Below are 20,441 nucleotides of genomic sequence, written 5' to 3'. Positions count from 1 at the left end.
ATGTAGTTCATCATCGTAAAAGATAAAAAATTCTAACAATTTTGTGTGAATAAGGATATTTTTAAAAAGAAAACTCAATACCAGTGTTAAAAAAATCACGCCGAAGTAACATGATCAATCAAACATCTTTGTAAGAGAATAGAAGAAACAGTATTAGTGTGATAGAGTTAGTACTGGTGTTACAGATATTTGTTCAAAACTAGTATAAGTGTTAACAAAGTAAAACAGGTGTTGTTTAACCAAAATAAAGACATAGAATGAACAAGACCGATATTAAATAGAAAGTACCAATTCAAAGTAGAGAGAATCAATTGCATAGGTTTAAAAGAGATAACACTGGTGTTAGAATAAGTAGAACCGATGTTCACTACTATAAAATAAGCTTACAGGAGCGCTTTTTTTTAATCTTAGGGAGCGCTTCAAAAGCGCTCCCGTATCGAGCTCTCCGAAATGTTCGAGCTCTCCGAAATGTACAGGAGCACTTAAAAAAAGCGCTCCTGTATATACGCTTTACAGGAGCGCTTTTCTAAAAGCGCTCCTGTAAGATCCGATTATATGGGAGCGCTCTCTATAGGAGCGCTCCTATATGTACCTACAGGAGCGCTCCCGTATGCTGCTTACCAGAGCGCTCCTGAATGAGGTGTACGGGAGCGCTCCTAAAGAGCGCTCAGGTAAGTTACTTTACAGGAGCGTTTTTTAAATGAGCGCTCCCGTATATTATATTTAATTTTTTTTAAATCAAATTTTTCAAATTTCTCCTTTTACATATCTTTAACAATGGCAAATCATAATATCAAAAACTAATTTAAAAATAATATCAACATAAAAATTTATATACAAGAAAAGAATTTGAAACTGATACAACAATTTCAATTTTCTAACTAACCTAGTTTAATTTCTAACAAGCCTAACAAATGAAACTATTGTTATTTTTTTAACATTGAAATCTAACTTCCTATCACAAACAGTCAATAATATATTCTGACCATTCTTCAACTAAATCTTCTATTTGCTCTATAGTAAAATGCGAATATCTTGCTCCAACAAAATACTACACAAGATATGAAAGCAATATATAAGTAATTAACATTATATTAACTTAATTTCAAAACTTTTGACTTACATTTTCAGAAATGATCAACTCTTGTTGTGTGATTACTTCTCTCATAAACTTCATAACATAGTATCCACACTCCCAACCTTGTAATTGTGTAGGTACCTATAAAACAATAAAAGATGTTATTATCAAAATATGGTAGAAATAAATTCTAACTTAATTTAAAATACTTCAGTGATGAAGTTATATAAATGATACAAGTATTTGCTGTCGAAAATCCGGCAGAGTCTCCCCTATAACTTGGAAGTTCCAAAATTTTTCAAAAATTTTACATCAATCCAGAACAACATATTCAGAATAAAAAACATAAAATATCAATCAAACAATCATTTAGATATGTACCAACTTGTTTTATTAAGAAAATAATACAAACCTTTATTCTTTTCCATGAATAAAACTCAACAGGATCAGGTCTTTCGGTGTTTAGAGGAAGACCTTCACCTCCTCGATAACGTGCTACAGCCCTATTATATAATGATTAAGCATACCAAGTAAAAAATTAATTGTTATAATAAACATATATAAAGAATGTAGAACTAAAAACTTACTGATTAAATAATATTCTCATAGATTTGTAGTTCTTAAAGTCATTATCTCTTAATGAATCAAGATAATAAATCACAGGGATGAATGGATTGATACAAACAAGCACCCAATGTTGCCTGAAAAAATAAAATATTTCATTAACTAAAATATCAACTAAAGTTAAAAATAAACAATAATAACAATTTACCCTGGATTGTGAGGAGCTAAAAATAACATGTTTCTTTTACCTTTGGCTTTGAATGCATCAATAATCTTTTGATAATGGTACTCAACACTGTAGGTACTAGTGTTGTGCGGGCTAATAAATGAAAATTTTGTTATCAATGAGCCCGGAACCACAAAAGTATGATATAAGTACCTAAAATGAAAACAAATAGAATCATTCACAACTAAAATTAAATAAATACCACAACAAGTAATAAAATTGAGAAAGTACCTGATGTATAAACTAATTTGTGTGGTTTGTAGCCAATCCTTGGTCAGAATCTCGTTAATATTTTCAGTTGCTAATTTTTCGCTAATTATTTCACCATAAATCTCTTTTTCAAATTCTACTTCACGGATCTCATTTTTAAATGTTGTCCGCATAATCACTTCAAGTTCATTTTGATGAGGATATTTCAACTGAGTAGATTCTGTGCTGGTCTTCCCTGCCTTAGTCACAGAGGTAGATCCTTTCGACGGCTTTCCTTTTGCTTTGATTGGCTTCTTTACAACTTTTTTAAATTTTGAGGACTACAAGATGTAAAATGGATTGGTAAGGCCGTAAAAAAACATGAATGATTTTAAAGAACCATCAATTATTATACCTGTAACTTAATGAGCTTTGAAGGCCAAGCCACATAAGTTCCAACAGCATCAAAAATCGTGAATATATCCTCATCTTCTATTTGCACTGGCAACTTAGCATCATTTTCTATTGGAATAGTTATAGTCACCTTTAAGTGATCAGCAGGCAACGGTCTGGAGTGTATAGTAACACTATTGTCATTATACACATATCCGAGTGCCACAACACGACAATGTGGTGATTCTAACCATAATTGACATTAAGACTCGCCCTAAAAATTAAAAATTAATATTTTAAAAAAATGTGAAGCATAATTTGTGAATAAAAAGAAGATAATAGAAAGAAAAATTATAACCTTAGGAAAGTCTTCTTTAGTATGGAAGGAGCAACTATCTTTATCACTAGGGCTACCTTGTGGCACATTTATAACTCCAATCATTTGCTCAAATCTCTTTTCCATTTAAGCTTGAAATTTTTTCCCATTCTCGCCTCCATTTTTGCCATCCTCGCATTAAAATCATCTTCAGTAAAAATTTTAGACCGACGTCCAAAGTAGGTGCCCTGAGAAATGCCAAATCTGACTCCTCTAACACGACCAGAGACCTCTGGAGCTCCCAATGCCCTACCAAGGACATCCACATGCTCCCCTACATTATCTTGTGATATTGATTGTGATAATGCTTCTTGTTGAACAAATTGTAAACTAATTATAAAGTAAATAATGTAAATAAAGTAATACACTAAAATATTAATACTCACACAATCCTCCCAGACTTTTCGAGTGCTTTCATCAGGTAATTTTCCTTCTTTATCTTCTCGAGCAGTCTTCCAAACAAGAGCTCGAGAAATTGGAGCATTAGGTCCAACTTCTTCCCTCTATTTAAAGAAGATATTACAATAATTAAAAAACATTTCCTTATATATATATATATAAGTAATATCAACAGACGATATTAATTGAAACTTACCAAACCATGTTCAATATCTGGATAGCTCTTTCTTCCTGCTCTATATTGAAAAGGAGTACTCGCGGCTCTAAGCGATTGACCTGGCTGATCTGTTGAAATTCAGGCTGTTGGCGCATTTTAATAAATTCATCCCAATGCTCTTGCTGGATCTCTGGATACATTTTAGGAGGATGAGGATTGAATTCTTCATTTGCATCTTTTAGATGATATGTTGTGAGGGTAGCTCGAAACTTTCTATGAGCATATGCTACTTTTCTCATGATATAATGCCTATGACTCTCATCCAGGTCAAAAGATATACACAAATCTTCCCATATATTATTTTTTGCTTCTTCAAGCTGTAAGTCATTTTTCTTTCTCCAGTCTGTAATGCAACAAGGAACATAATGACGAGCTAAGACCCCTATGTAACTGGCCAACTGAGGAGACTTAACTAATTGGCCCCTATCATTCCAATTTACTGGTAATTTACGATCAGCTGTTCGAGCCTGTATTACTGCTTTCATAACATTTTTACCCCGTTTAACCTCCTTGAATGCTTCTTCTTCAGTGGGTGGAGCATCACCACTATTCTCAGGTGGGGTAGCCATATACCTGAAAAATTTAGCAATAAAAAAAATTAACAACTAAAAATTTAACAACTAAAAATAAATTTTTAACAATTAAAAGAAAATTAAATAAAGAACTTACAAGTGTTAAAATTTATTTTTTCTTTTTTTTGTTTTTTCTTTTGTGTGTTCTACATATCCCTCATCAATCCAAATCCCTTCAGCGTGATCTTCTCTGATATAGAAGGCATTATCCCCAGTTGAAACATCAAATGTCCGCGATGTTCCCATGAAAGGGTCATCCTCAACATTGAAATCTTCATCCTCTTCATTACCCACTATTTTATTTGTTAAAAGAACAATCGACCAATTTTTATGCGCTGGATCTGACACATAAAACACTTGTCAAGCTTGTGATGCCAAAATGAATGGTTCATCTTTATAAGCCACCTTATTAAGATCTACTTGAATAAAACCTAACTCGTCAATTCGAAAGCCGTTTTTATTGTCAACTCACGTGCAACAAAAGACAGGTTCACGAAACTTGATATGATCCAATTCCCAAATGTGCTCTATAATCCCAAAATATGACATCATTGCATAAATTGGGTTCTTGTCTTTAAAACTAGAGACATGCATTGATTGAGCTTTAAGCGTTACACCACTATTTTGCATAGTGCTCCGAGCATCTTGGCTTTTCGTATAAAATGTAAAGTCATTAATTACATAACCTGTATAAGAAAATACTTCAAATCCAGGACCCCTAGCCAAAAACCTCAACCTTTCTGATGGGTGAGACTCCTCAGAGATGCGAGCTCTAAACCAATATATAAAGTGCCGGTTGTGATATGTTGCTAGCCATGTTTCATTTTTACCTTTATTCTGACTCTTAACTATTGTCTTGTGTTCGTTGATATATGGTTGAACTTCCTCAGTGTTGTGTAAAACATACAAGTGAACTTGCTCCCATTGTGTCTTGTCTATGCTAATGAGTTTCTTCCCAATGATTCCACCCTGTTCACCTATGGTTTCTTTTGTGTACTTTGGCAACCCAATGGCATTCACATTAGAGAGATATCCAGTGCATAATTCAACTGCTTCTTCCATGATGTACCTCTCAACAATACATTCCTCGGGCCGACTTCGATTTTTTACATATCCTTTTAATACTTTCAAGTAACGCTCTACTGGGTACATCCATCTCAAATAAGCAGGGCCACACAACTTTATCTCTCTAACTAAGTGAAATAATAAATGAACCATGATGTCGAAGAACGAAGGCGGAAAATACATTTCCAGCTCGCTTAAAATCTTAGCTATTTCATGTTCTAGCTTTGGTAATTTTTTCGGGTCAATCACCTTGCTACAAATTGCCTTAAAGAAGAAACAAAAACTAGTAATCGTGGCTCGCACCTTCTTCGGCAAAATGGATCGTATACCAACCGGCAATAAATTTTCCATAATGATATGACAATCATGAGTCTTGAGACCTACTAGTTTGAGGTCTTTCATGGATACAAGGCTACTTACATTTGAAGAATATCCTTCTGGCACTTTAACTTCATGCAAGAATTCACAGAAAGCTAATTTTTCCTTTCTAGACAAGGTGTGAGCTGCTGGAGGTAAAAAAGTGTGTTTTCCCTTCCTCTCTGGTGCCAACTCTTCTCTTAACCTCATGCTAATCAAATCCATCCTTGCATTAATACCGTCTTTACTCTTTCCTGAAATGTGGAGTAATGTGCCAATAAGACTATCGCAAACATTCTTTTCAATGTGCATTGCATCCAGGAAATGCCTAACATCTAAGGTCTTCCAGTATGGTAGCTCAAAGAATATGGACTTCTTTTTCTAACCATTCTTAACAATCTTACTTGCAAATGGTTTTCCAAATTCAATATTTAAATCTTTGACCTTTTCAAAGAGCTGCTCACCAGTTAATGGCATAAGAACTCTACCCTTCTCCGGGTGGCCATTAAAGGCCTTCTTCAGTCGTCGGTAATGATGTGTTTGCGGCAAAAATCGTCGATGACCAATGAAGACATTCTTCCTACAATGTTCCAACCGCACTGAACAAGTATGCTCTTCACATACTGGACATGCATCTCATCCTTTGATACTGTATCTTGATAAATTGTTATAGGCAGGAAAGTCATTTATGGTGCCAAACAACATTGCTCGCAAGATGAAATGTTCTTCTCTATACCCATCATAAACTTCCACACCTGTCTCCCACAAAATCTTCAGATCTTCAATCAAAGGAGCTAGGTACACATCTATATCATTTCCTGGTTGTCGAGGCCCAGAAATCAACAATGACAGCATCATAAATTTGCGCTTCATGCACAATGCTGGAGGGAGGTTGTAGATCATCAAAATAACCGGCCATGTACTATGAGTACTGCTTTGCATGCCATGTGGGTTCATTCCATCAGTGGCTAGTGCAAGGCGTAAGTTTCTATCTTCAACCCCAAACTCAGGGTATATAAGATCAAACTTTTTCCATTGAGGAGAATCTGCAGGGTACCGTAGCTTGCCATCCTTAATTCTCTCATCAGCATGCCATGTTAAGTGTTTAGCATCTTCTGCAATGCTGTATAGGCGTCTAAATCTTGGTATGATTGGAAAATACCACAATGCCTTCGCTGGGCTACATCCATTTCTTTTGTACCGTGATGCATCACATTTTGGACACTTATCTAAGGTTGAATACTCTTTCTGAAAGAGGACACAATCATTTGGACATGCATGTATCTTCTCATAGCTCATCCCAATAGAAAAGAGCACTTTTTTAGCTTCGTAAGTATTAGGTAGAAGCTCGTTGTACTCAGGTAACATTTCATATAAGAGTTCAAGCAAATCCGTGAAACTCTTATCGCTCCATCCATTCGCTGCTTTTAGGTTGTATAGTTTCAAAATAACTGATAGTTTTGTGAATTTTTTATAACCGGGGTATAATGGTTTATCAGCATCACTCTTCAATCTCTCAAACATCTCAGGACAGTCCCTAAGATCCTCTTCAATCACATCAATCATTTCATCAAGACGGTCAACATCATATATCCCACTATCACGATCAAATGTTGAGTAGCTCGCACTATCCCTCCAATCACTTGCATTATTCCTTGTCTCCCCATACATGGTCCAACAAATATAAGTTGGATCAATCCCATTACATATTAAATGATCTTTCAATTCTATTAGCTTTACTCTTTTTCCATAGCAACATTTCAAACAAGGACATATGACTCCACGGGGGTCTTGATCACGACAAAATGCAAATTCAATGAATTCATCCACACCATCCCAATATTCTCTAGATAGTCGATTAGCCGACATCCACTTACGATTCATATCACTAATATGATTACCAAAATTCAATAAATAAAAGACTTAGATTTCTATAAAAAAAATTCAACAGCAACTTCCTTAAAAGAACAACCTCCCAAATGATCAAACAATCAAATTCCACAACACAATACATTTAAACTAAAAAAATCAATTCATCCAAATAAAAATTTAGTAGCACAATGCATCTGAATTCTGTCAATCAATTGTAATTTAATTAATAACAATAATCTCTCCTAAAAGTATATTTCATAAATAAAATAAAAATGTTCAAGTAGATTCCTCAACTTTAATCTAAATTATCAACTACAATATAAATTATCAACTACTCCATAATTTTAATATAAATAACTTCAATTCATATATTATCTATAATATTGATTATTAAAAAAATATTTAAAATCTATTCTCAAATATATATAAATTAATTATTAAAAAAATACCTTCAAAGGTCTTCACGGCAGAAAATGGCGGTATTCACGGCAGCAGCGACGTCGCTTCCCTTCGCTGTACAGCAGCGACACAAATCTGCAACAGCAATGCAGATCTGGAACAGAGATGCAGATCTGGAACAGTGATTTAGATCTGGAACAGCAGACAGCAGCAGAGCTAGAAGGACAGCGGTGGCGGCAGATCGGCAAAAACGGCGATGCAACGTAGCGCAGGAATGGCGACGGACGGTGATGCAGCGCTGGAGACGGTGACGCAGCGCGGGAGACGGCGACGCGACAGCGCGGTGGAACAGCGACAGAATGCGGAACGGTGACGCAGTGCGGAACGGTGACGCAGCGCGGGATCTGAGACAGACAGTGATGGACGGCGAGCAGCGCAGGAGACGCAACGGAGAAAAGAATGGTTTGAAAGAAAGAGAGAGAGGTTTGAAAGAAACTGAATGGAGAAAAGAAACGGATGGGAAAATAATAAGAGGCTAGAAGACTCTTCCGGAGCGCTCATTGTGGAGCGCTCCGGAAGATCGCTCTTCCGGAGCGCTCCTCGAAGAGCGCTCCAGAAGAGAGTCTTCCGGAGCGCTCCTCGAAGAGCGCTCCAGAAGAGAGTCTTCCGGAGCGCTCTTAGATGAGCGCTTCGGAAGAGCGCTGTTCCGGAGCGCTTAAGTACGAGCGCTCCCAAAGGTATTTTTAAATTTTTTATAACATTTTATATATATCAATTAGGAGCATTATCTTATTGATAAGCCTGACATACAAGAGCGCTTATTTAAAAAAGCGCTCCGGTAAATTCCGCATTCACATTTTAGAGCGCTTATTTAAAAAGCGCTCCTAAAGACCCGCTCCTAAAGATATATTCTGTAGTAGTGGTTATATGAAACTTGAACCCATAGAACAGTGAAAATAAGTGAAGTAACACCGGTATTAAGGCTTCCAATATTGGTGCTAAGAACAATTAGAAACAATTTAAAACAAGATAGCTTCAAGCACATATATTGTAGTTAAGTCAAATACTTAACTAATAAGGATATATTTGGATAAAAAACCTTTTGTTACGTATAAGCTTATAATTAGCCAATTTAAATTAATGTTAAGTCAATTAACTTAAGTTCAAGTTAAAAAATTTAAAATGTACAAAACTTCTCTTCATTTTATAATCATCAAAATAAGGATTCAACATCATCAAGATCAAGATATTTGCTATTAGAGATTAGATCGTTTTTGGGCACATCTTTAAAGAAATAAATAATTGTGCTTATTAGCCAGGATTAATTATAATAATAAATGTTAACCATTTCTATACTCCATCATCTAGACGCAAAAACCTTTTGCATTCTAACATGACTTAAAATGTCATTAATATTTTACATGTTTTCTCGATAGCCTTGTATTAAAAAATAGTTTTTAAGAAATATGATATTTTTTAGTCTTTGAATTTACATCAATGGATTTGATTTTTTTTATTTTTTTATCAATTTAATCCTTTATATTTTATAAGTTATCGCTTTAGTACTTTAAGTTACACAAATAAACCTCAAATTAAACTGATATTTAAAACATATTGATAATTTAATACGTGTATATTGCTAAATAAGAAATATTTACTTTTACAAGCTAGGTCATCTTATTTTTTAAAGGGTTAATTTGTGGTTCAAAATTTTAAAGACTAACATGATAACTTGTAAAAGTAAATATTTCTTATTTAGCCAGAGACTAAATTAATTAATAAAAAATAAACCTAAAAATCAAATTCATAATTGAAACCGATTTAAGAAAGTGAAAATTTTCATTATTTCTAATTTTTTTATATTGTATGAAAATAGTTATTATAGAGTGATATATTTCTTCTTGTTTAAAAAAAAAAAAAACAACGTGCTTCTTCTTCTTCTTTTTAATGAACAAAATGGCGTACCTCTAAATACTAACAACATCTTTTTTGGATTCTTTTTTTTTTTTTTGAATTACCGAGAGGAGCAGAGCTAAAAGCAACAAAAAAGAACTATCTTAACTAGAGAATCACTTTTCATCATCCACCACGTTTTTTGGACTGAAGCGTTACTGTAGCCTTTTGATATTTTTATCTTTTCACTTTCACGACCCCACCAACAACACTGAAGTGGAAAAAGAGCCGTTTAATTTGACAAAGCACAAACGGAAGGTAACCAATGACATCACAAGTAACGTAACTAATTTACTCGCGCGCGCGAGCGAGGACCACGTGGGATAATCAAAATATACTTTTTATGCCCGCTGCGAATCTTTAAAGTAAAATATAACCCACAACAATCAAATAAAAATGCATGTATCCATTGAAATTATTATTATTCAAAGAAAATTAAACGGAGGGCATCGCAAGTAAAGCGTCAAGCATAAAATCTTGACTCTCGATATGATCCTTGATTTAAAGGTTCTAAACGTGGGCGCGTGCCTCGTCGGGGTTTAGGTATTTTCAGGACAAAATCTTTAATGGGTTAGTGGGTTTGCTCCAAGCGAAACACTTATTTGCAGAAAACAGAAGAGATGGGAAGGAGGTACACGGAAAAAAGAAAAGACAGAAAAAGAACGTTGAGGGCGCTGAGAGACATATGGGAATATGAACTTTGGAAAAAGTTTTCGAAACCTCTCATTTGACGATTAAGCCAAAAACGTCAAATATATACCATAATATAAGTTTGATAGTTTTTGGCTGAACTCTCATTCATATATATATATATATATATATTATTTCTTTTTTATATTCGTCGATTAATATGACAATTTATGTGGACAACCATGAAAATTTTCTTTTCAACAAGTTTCTACCTCTTGTTATTTTATAGTTATTGTGATAGTTGTCAAAAATAATACCATCAAATATTTAAAGCTGTTGTAGTGTGAAATGTAAATTATTTTTAGGCAGCACGCTTTGTATATTGTACATTGTGTTGTATATGCAACTATGCAAGGGTTGATATTCATATCTCCAATCATTTATTTAGGTAAAAAGAATTTATATTGCTCACTCCAACTATAACGGATTATAAATAAATATATTAATGATGTATCGTTTTACAATCACGTCTTGTTCAAAGCAGGTAACCGACCCGATCATGCATCGCAGGCAGGGCACAGCAAAGACTTTTTTTTCCAACCACTAAGGAGTGGTGCGTCCCGTAATTTTCATACATTCACCACGTGTCGGAATTTAATTGGCCGAAGGTGATGCACTTTATTTGGACATCACGACTTGAAGTTTCCGACGGATCCGTACATGGTTGACGAAAGGCTGTTGATCAGAATATCTACTGTGCAATTCTACGAACTCTATTGGAAAATTCAATTTTGTTGTTTTATTATCATTTCATGAGCTCACCAACATGTTATCCCATCCATCTCTATTTTATAGCTGAACCATTAAATGAATAACACGAACTGCATGGGTTCAAATCACAGAAGCGTTTTAGCGGCAGGGTTCTACCTTTCTTTTCCCCCCTAAATCATCATTTTATTAATCCTAATTAATCAAATGCCTTTTGGAGAAAAGAAAAGGCAGCTCTGGTCTGGCTTGAAAGTGACATTCAGAAATCTTGTGACGAAATTTCAAAGTTTGGAATAAATAATGGAGCCATTGATAAGATAAGGAATTAAAGTGGGCCTCCTTGTTCTGTTGCCAGGATGTTTGAAATTGAGATGCGTGGTGACATGCGGTACTTTTTGTCCTTTTCGATTTTTTTTTTTTTTTACGAAACTTTTCGTTTGATTTTGGAACAGAAGAAATGCTCGGCATTTCACATGCATAGCATGAGGGTTATATACAGTTTAACACACACATACACACATATGTTACTTTGAATTAGTTGATATAAGCTAGACCTGTGTCCTGACTATGTTGTAGATGAAAACTGAAAGATAAACTAGTATATATAATAAGTTAGGAAAGTATATGAAATGTTATGAATTTTATATTTAATGCTGATATTATTTCTTTTTTTCTTTTTGGATAAAGATGATAATAAAATAAAATAAAATAAAAGATTACATAAGGTTTTCGCTGTTGAGCATATATCTCTCCCTTCGATCCATCCCTACTAATCAAGGCAGAAGAAAGTTAAAGACATTGCTTTGATTAACCGCAGCTGATATTATTTCCTATCATGAACTGTAACATCCTGATTTTTATATAATAAATAAATTGTAAAATTTAGGTTTTGAGAAAAAAATAATAATAATAGGAATTTATATTATTTGAGGTTATTTAGAAATGATATTATAGTTAGGTATTTAATTATGAATTTAAAAATTTAAATTTAAAACCACATAAGCAATATTTAGTTAATATATAATACATAAATAATTTTTTTATGTGTGTTAAAAAAAAAGAGAAGGTAGAAAGAACAAAAAAAGGGGTAGAAGATTATTATTTTTAAGTCCCACATTGGTTAGATGAGGGAAGAGAAGAGATGCCTTCATGTATAAAAAGGAGGGGGTGTGTGCATTAGGAAGCATGAGAGGGTAAGATGCAATTTAAAGGAAATTGTAACTTTTGGCCCAAGAGTTTGAATAATTAAATTTAAACCTATAGTTTTTTTTAATATAATTGTGGGATCCAAAATCCCATTTTTATATTATTTTTCTCTCTTCCTCTCACGTTGCTCGGCGTCTTCTCGCAAGGGGGATTATTTTCTTTTTCTTCGGGTATGTTCTAACTTTCCTGTTTAGATTAGCATTTAAAAATTTATTTAATTACAAAATTAATTTTATAATTATTTTCTAAATAATATTAACTTTCTAGTGATATGATTATTTTGTAGGATAGAGTAAATATTTTGATTAGGAAATTTTCTATAGGATAGTTAATCTGATATATGATGAATTAAAAATATAGGTTAAAACTCTTAGGGATATAATAAATATTATAAAATATTTTCTTGAGGTTGAAACTCATATTTCAGAATTTTTGAGTTAAAATCTAGATCTATATGGTTGAATTTATGTGGAATCTGAGATGTAGGGATAAACCTCTGATTATTAAATATTTATTTAAGTATGAATAGGTATTTTTGAGATTATAAAAAGGTAATTTGAGGCTTCAGGATAATTCTAAAATTTTTAATTTATTTTTGGACGAATTTTTAGAATATAGAAGGATGAAATTGTGATACTAGAAGTAATTTGAGGCTTAAAAATAGTTTATTAGGGTACGAGAATTTTAGAAAAGAATTTGAGAAGTTAAATGAGGCATAAATCTTAAATTAGTGTTAATATGGATTATAGATCTAAGACTTTCTAACTCTTTAAATTAGAGTTATGTATTTTAATGTAAAATTAATATATAGTATTATGAAATAACTATGTAGATTGTGTTGACAAAGATAGTAGTGAAAGAGGAGTTGTGAAGGGAACTTGTTATTCAAGACACAAGGTAACCATTATTAATGTGTTGTGATGAGTGTGTTTGTGAATGGTTATGTGTTGACTTGTTTGAAAAAATTATGAATTATTGAAAATAAATACTGTTATATACTGGTTTGAAATTATTGCCAAGTGGGTCAAAATTTATTTTTATTTATCATGATGAGATATTATTGTTCGGATATATTCTTGTTTGAATATTTGAATGATGCATGATTGTTGCTCACCGCAAGTGTACGGATCGTAGCAAGTAATATAATGAAAGTAAAGTATCGTTCCCTCGAGGATTTGTTCAAAAACAATGATCAAGCAAAAGACTAAGTAAATTTGATCAAGTTGAGCTACACAAAGTTAGGTGAAATGGTTTTGCAAATGAAACTAACATGAGAAAATTAAGAAAGTGAGTGATTCACAAACTTCCAACACAAATTGAGACCTAGGATTAATTATCCCCCTTGCATTTCATAACACCAAAATTACCTCCTCTCATAAATGCTTTTAATGAAAATAAGTGCTAACCTAAGGTTCTAAAAATATTTGGACAAGCTCTCTCAAGTCATGAACAAGTGTTTAGTTAAATTAATTGCCCAATCTCTTGTTACAATTAATAAAACTCAATTTTAAACACCAACCCTAATGTGGCTATGCAAGGCTAACAAGTATATCTCTATCTTACTAGCAAAACCATCCATTCAACATGCAAATATCAAGTTCTTACACAATTTTACCCAAGTTCTACACTCAACCTAGCCCTCTCAAGCATCAATTAAGTGAACCCAACATCTAAATGGTGGCCAATCAAGTAGAAGCATTAAGGAAAGAGTAAAATAAACACATATATATCATTAATCACAAAAAGAGAGGAGAAATATGGTGTTAATCCATACAAGGGTTCCAAATAATCTTAGAACAAAGGGTTTAGCTACTCATAATCATCCACAAACTATAAATATACAAAATAAGTGGACCCATTTCAGATTACAAGAGAGGAAAGGGAAGAGGAATAGAAAAACCAAAGAAACTGAGCTCCAAATGTCTTTAAAGCTTCAATCTCTTGATCCCAACTCTTCCAATGCCCAAACCCTAGCACAACCAAGCTCCAAAAGTGTCAAAAAGTCTGAAGAATGCGTTCTGGGTCGAGCTCTCAGCTTATATGTATCCTAACCAACTAATTTTTGATAAATAAAACGCAGCGTTTTTCTGACAGCGGTGAAAGTCGTGAACGAAAGTCACGACTTTGACAGTTTTGCACTGTTTTTACAGCTAACGAAAATCATTCAATTAGCTCTTGATTTCTTCATCCAAACGCCTTCCAAAAATATCCACAAAGCTCCAGAAACGCTTCTAATCAAAATAACATGAAATTAGGCTAAAAATAACAAATTAAAGCCAAGAATACAAGCCCAAAACAAAATGCACATTTTCCTAATTTGGGCAATAAAAACATATACAATTAAACTAAAACGGATTAGAATCTAAGGAAAATGTGATGAAATAACATGAACTTCTAGAGGTTAACAATGACTTGTCAGGGTATTTTAATGTATGGTGTTAATGGGATTTTCTGTTCGGTTAATTATTACCACGTGGTAAGCCCTCATTGGACCCAATGAGTGGCGTGTCGCTTGGTCCAACTCACCTTTGGCCGAGTGATTTGGCGTCCGAGCATGGCGAAAGGAGGATATAAGGTGCAGTCATGTAATTAAATACTTGTTCGGTTTGTTTGAAAATATTGTTCGGTTAAATGTTTTATGTGCCCACTTAGCAATCACATGATTAGTTACATCTACATGCATTATTACATATTAATTTTTGGTTACTGAAACTTTTAAGTCTCATTCGCCGTGGTTAACATTTTTACAGGAACGAGTCCGACCGAGAAAGTATCAGAGGCGTAACTTTGGTATATGAGACACCATCTTTTACGTTGCCTCTCATTTTGTATTATGCAACGTATCTTGTGCCAACCTAGGACATATCTTCTTTGTGAAACATGTAAACTCAAATCCTTTTTATTAAATGTATTTATGTGACCAAGGGAATTACGTTTGTCCCTCTTGATTCATGACCTGATTTAAATATCATGCCATGAGAATCCTGTCTGCCCCTCATGGTTCTAATTGCTTTTTGAGATATTTTAAGACCTGTGGCATATTGTCTTGGATGTACCATGGTAGAAATTTTTCTACCATGATAAGGGTATGATAAGGGTTCAATAAAAAAATAATTTATTGAATTAATAATTTGTGAAAAATCAGTTTGTAAATTTGAGAGTGTTACATGAATCGATGTTGGAGTTGGAGTGTTGAATTAAGCAAAACTGAAGATTTTAAGCCGTGCAAGGTTCGATGGTGACCTAGGAGATGACATTGTAAATAAAAAATGATAATTAGAGAAATCAACATTTATAAAATTGGAATTAAAAATAAAAAATTAAAGTATACTTTTAATAATTTTATATAAGATTTCACTTTAGTTATTTAATTTTATAAAGTATTTTTTAATCATTTAGCCTTGATACTGTTATTTTTATAAATAAAAAATTTTTATATTAAACTTTTAAATATTAATAAAATATTTTTAAATATTAATATATTAATTTTAATTTTTAAAAATAAAAGTGATTAGTGTAAAAATTAATTATTTAAAACTAATAATATTATAATTAAAGAATTAAATAGATAATTTATAAAATTAAAAGATTAAAATGAAATATTGTGCAGTAAAAACGGTGTTTCTGATAAATATAATTAAATTATTGTTTTTTCCCTTTGAAAAACCAAAGGATCGTCCATTAGTCATCGATTTATTGGAGTTTTTCCAATACTATTTGATATAAAAGGTAGGGATATCAGAATATTGCAAAATTTGATGGATCTTGTAGTGAAAAGACGTCCGCGTGTTGCAGCACCGAAGAAAATATAGTGTGAAAGGATTGGGATCGGGATTACAAGGCCATGGAGTTTTCAGTCTTCGCGAATGGCTACTGTAGTGTAAGGCAGTGCAGTGGACGCAGTGCAGTGGACGCAGTCTCTGTTTAAATTATTTTAATCACATCAATTAAACTTGCAAGTTCCCATTGGCAATAGCCGTCGTATCGTACACTCTTCCTATTAAAAGAAAGGAAAGGAAACAGAGGATACACTGTACCAACAAACAAACTTGGCATGGTACAGTGCGCTGGAGAAATTGGTGGGGCACACTTTGTTTGTTGCGCAAGGCATATGAATTATTTTATTTGTAGCTGTCATTACACATTAAAGGAAAGGTCAAAAAGAGAGAGGATGAAACAGGTTACTTGTGGCGACACTTCGTCTTGTTCTTAAGTTTTCAACGCAACACTTGCGTAGTACTAATTCACTAGCATTGAGGAACGCTTCATGGTCAGAGACATTGATATTACATCAGCAGCAACCAGTTAATTTATTTTACGGCCTTCCAATTGACTCCTCCCCTTCCCAGTTCTCGCACACTATTCTCCTCCATCTCTTCATTCTAATCAAGTCAGGAAATATGAGGCATAGGCGCAGGAGAATCTGGGTCTCGCATCACGTATCCACTCAGGCAAAGCAACTTTTCAGTCCCTGCCATGCATGAAGAGTTACAAGAGACTAATAACGGATGGAGATAGTAGAGTTGAACATAAGAACTGAATCGCGTAGACTGAATTACAAACTCGGCAAAACTACAAGGATGAGACAGTTAATTCTCCCAAATAGATATCAGCTATCATTTGTTCACCAACAAATTTGGCCAATTCTAAATCCATAAATTGGTTTTGGATCTGATAACGAAACGACAATGAATCTCAGCCCTCAAATTGTTCCGCGGAAAGGATTAGTTCCAAGTATGAAAATATTTTTTAAGGCCGAGCAATACCATATCCTGCCCCATCGGTTCTCGTCTCTATCAGCGCTCATCCATCATGAAAACAGAGTAGAACAGGGCAAAGTCCATTTAGATGTTAACTGGAGCGAAACCCAAATTTAAAAGATAAAAACCTCCATACAAGAAAAAAAGCAGCAGCTTTCTCCGTAAGTAGCTGAGTCGTACGATAAAACAAAGATCAATAATCTTATATCCATTCAACGCAAGACTCGTCAGAATGTTCCATGGAAGTAATGAAGGCGGCGAGTCAGCTACCATGAACCCACAGCACCAGCCGCAGGGTTCCTGAAACCAGAGAACTCCCAGAATGTTTTCAAGGAGAATGGTGGGTAAAGAGTTGTTCCTTCTTCAGTAATTCTAGCTATCTGCAAATTTTGCATTACCTTGTAAATATCATGTTGAATGGACAATTGACTCGAAATGAACAACAGAGACAAATTTAATTTCTGATTCAGGCCCACATTGCACTCATATGCAGATGACACGGATTGTAAAACACATACAGTTCGTACGACATCACGCATTTTCGACATTTCTAACACACTGAGTCCTGTTCAAACATCCCCCCCAACCCAAAAAACAAAAACAAACACCCACCCACACCCACACCAAGTGAAGAAAAATATATAAAAAGTTGGAACACGAGTTGAAAGTTGGAACACAAAATGCAGCAATCATCCATTTTTAGCCTAGTCATGATGACCACTACACTCCAAACATTTTCCCCATTTCTCCACACGAGATCCAACTCAGGACACATCATCCATTTTTAGCCTAGTCAATTTGAATCACTTATCATGTCAAATCTAAAACATCAGAGACCAAAACTTACGTGGTTGCAAATAGCTTATGACAGGGAAGGATTTGAGGGGGGAAACCACAAGGAACAAATTAAAAGTTCAGGTAAATTATAGGAACCAAATGTACAATTTTCGTAAAATATTAGCAAATTAGAACTGTTTCCTTATGTCCTGTCCTGCATCATCACAAGTCACAATCACAAAAAATACGTTTATATTATTATATCAGAAATTAATTTTCCTTTCTTCCTCCAATTCTTATATGGGTCAAGTTTCTATACCAAGCTATGTTGGGATGAACCAACCAAATTAATTAGTCATCTAGAAACGTAAACTTCCAACGTTTCCTGACTAAATGAGGATTAGACCCCAAAAGGATCCAAACCTGTCTAGAGAAGGTCAAGTGATGAACTAGATAGCAAGCAAATAATTGCTTAGCAGACAACGACCTACTTATGGAACCGCCTTAAGCATCTGTCATATCATTTCTCAAGGTAACAAATTGAAAAACCTCTGATTGAAAAGAAAATAGAAATGTTTTCTAAAAAGATTTAGCAGAAATTCAGGAAGGAAAAAAAAAAGGTCATTAAATGCCCCCATTACCTTTTGAAATTCTACTGATAATCCAAATGCAACCATAACTCTGGACAGTATCAGTAAATGGAAATGGGGGGAAAAAGACGAGTATAAAGTAAATGAAAGCTCTAGCAACCGAAGATGGAGTGAAAGAGCTATATTAACGTATTAGCTGATTTGATGAGAATATTTTATGGCATGAGCATTGTACCTGGCCCAAAATCAATGAGCATGCTAATTCTGTGTGATGGACTGATGGTGCTATGCTATTAACAACAAAGATTTGAAGGACGTAGTGGTATTTTATCAACAACCTCTACATGGACTTTGCTCCTTTGCAGCATGCTAATGAAAGCTACCTATTACTTGGGTTGGGATTTGGGAGCAAGGTGGATGGAGGAGGGGAGATGAGGAAGGGTAAGAGAAAAGAACCTGAATCTTGTTCACTGCAGACCTATCACGATATAAAAGCACTCGCATGCACTTTTCCAGCAACTTGACACCTTCTTCAAAGGTCAAATTTTCATTCCATTCATCACGAAGAATTGGCCTTGCAAGGTGGTTCCCAAGCCCAGTTGCTACATGGTTGTCATCAAAATTAATGCCAATCATGTTAACCTGGAAACAATTCACAAAACTGAGTAAAAACTAAATCTTGTAGGTAACTCACTCTCACATTGGAATCAAATACAAAGAAACTAAAGCGTACCATGCCTAGGTACTTCTGCCCGTTTTTCACACCACCAATAACAAGTGAGTTCCACAATGGATTAAATTTGTTACGTCTATTATACATCACACGGGTCAAGTAGTTGTGCACCTCCTTAGGACCTAGAGAATTCCCATCATCCCACATGTTGTCATAAAGGCTGCACCAGTCATAAGCCAAAACCAATAATTACTCAGAAATGTTCCTTAACTGATCTTAAAAGATAAGGGATTCGATGGTATAAGGGGATAAAACATGCAGAATATAAATAAGCCTGTCCCATCAAAGGGAAGGAGAAAAGCACGTGCAGAGATTTTAACATAGCAGTTCTCCCGATCCTTTTCTGATATGTGTTAGCTAGGCTTACATGAGTTCATCAAGGTAGCGAATAATCTCCTGAAAATCACTAATTTCCCCACTGGCACCAAGAAGAGTATGTTTTCCAATAGTTTTCAAGCGCTCAATACTCTTGTATCGCAACGTAGACCCGTATGAACCTATCACAGTGGATCCATCATTGCCATGAGATGCAGAGGGAAGCTTTTAGTGCAAAACTATAATTCCATAAAGCTGATAAAATTTATTATCAGAACTTCAGAATAGTCACAAATCATATCTTGAGAAAACCCAGAAAAACATTTGGCTCATATAAGTTTTATTTTCACAGCAGTAAACAAAATTTTTAGGGAAAAAATTGAAACATAAATCCCAATCCCATCAAATAAGCTGGAGTTGACTCAAACTGATCCAATATCCTATTTAAGGATGACAAAGAAACTCTAATGCTCACATTTTCCACAATGAAGTATTAAGTAGAATGACCGGGTACACACCCACAAAGCAACAGACTATAAATGGACACACAACGAAGATGGAGTTGCAACTGACCTCCCATATCAGCAGCCATAAGAATGCCATCTTTATATTTGATGGCAACCACTGATGATCCCGTTACGTAGGGGTACCTACAATGAAAACGAAATCTAGGGTTGGCACTAAACATTCCTATTGAAAACAAAATATACGAATGGAAAGTTTAGAGCCAAATTGAAAATCGAACACTCCAGTTTGGAGCTGCTCAAACCCTAAAATTCGCACATCATAAACATAAGAGGGAAAGAGGGAGAGGATATACAGAGTTCTCTCTGAATCAGCCTCATAGCCCATAATGCTTGGGGTTGTTTGGACTGTGCGAGTGAAGAGAAGATTCCGAGCTCTCTTCTTCGTGGCGAAGCTCTGATGCTTTATGTGCGCGTCTGCGAGGTTTTTTTCCCCCTCCTATTCTGTAATGTAATCAATGTACCCATTTTTTGGCCA

The 20,441-nt window shown here is 34.4% G+C and overlaps 1 protein-coding gene across 1 annotated transcript; it reads right to left on the bottom strand.

The window, feature by feature from the left end:
- Positions 1-16,787: 16,787 nt before the first annotated feature.
- On the bottom strand, positions 16,788-20,441 carry LOC129312419 (proteasome subunit beta type-4-like). The gene is made up of 6 exons (XM_054955042.1): positions 20,260-20,441; positions 20,013-20,089; positions 19,492-19,621; positions 19,125-19,284; positions 18,848-19,033; positions 16,788-17,404 (listed from the first exon to the last, which is right to left on the bottom strand). Exons 1-6 carry the CDS (start codon positions 20,289-20,291, stop codon positions 17,291-17,293), a joined length of 699 nt encoding a protein of 232 aa, XP_054811017.1. The 5' UTR covers positions 20,292-20,441; the 3' UTR covers positions 16,788-17,290.

Source organism: Prosopis cineraria, unplaced genomic scaffold (genome assembly GCF_029017545.1).
Source record: "Prosopis cineraria cultivar Desert tree isolate PC_DT_omini unplaced genomic scaffold, ASM2901754v1 PC6, whole genome shotgun sequence".
Lineage (NCBI taxonomy): Eukaryota > Viridiplantae > Streptophyta > Magnoliopsida > Fabales > Fabaceae > Prosopis > Prosopis cineraria.
The sequence above is the reverse complement of the archived record's forward strand: the minus strand, read 5'-3'. Positions and strand labels throughout refer to the sequence as shown.

Excerpts from the sequence above, each read along its gene's own strand:
- LOC129312419 (XM_054955042.1), bottom strand. The coding sequence starts at position 20,291 with ATGGGCTATGAGGCTGATTCAGAGAGAACTCT. Across the intron at positions 19,622-20,012 it reads TATGGCTGCTGATATGGGAG|GTTCATACGGGTCTACGTTG; the intron begins GTCAGTTGCAAC and ends CCACTGTGATAG. Across the intron at positions 19,285-19,491 it reads CGCTACCTTGATGAACTCAT|CCTTTATGACAACATGTGGG; the intron begins GTAAGCCTAGCT and ends TGACTGGTGCAG.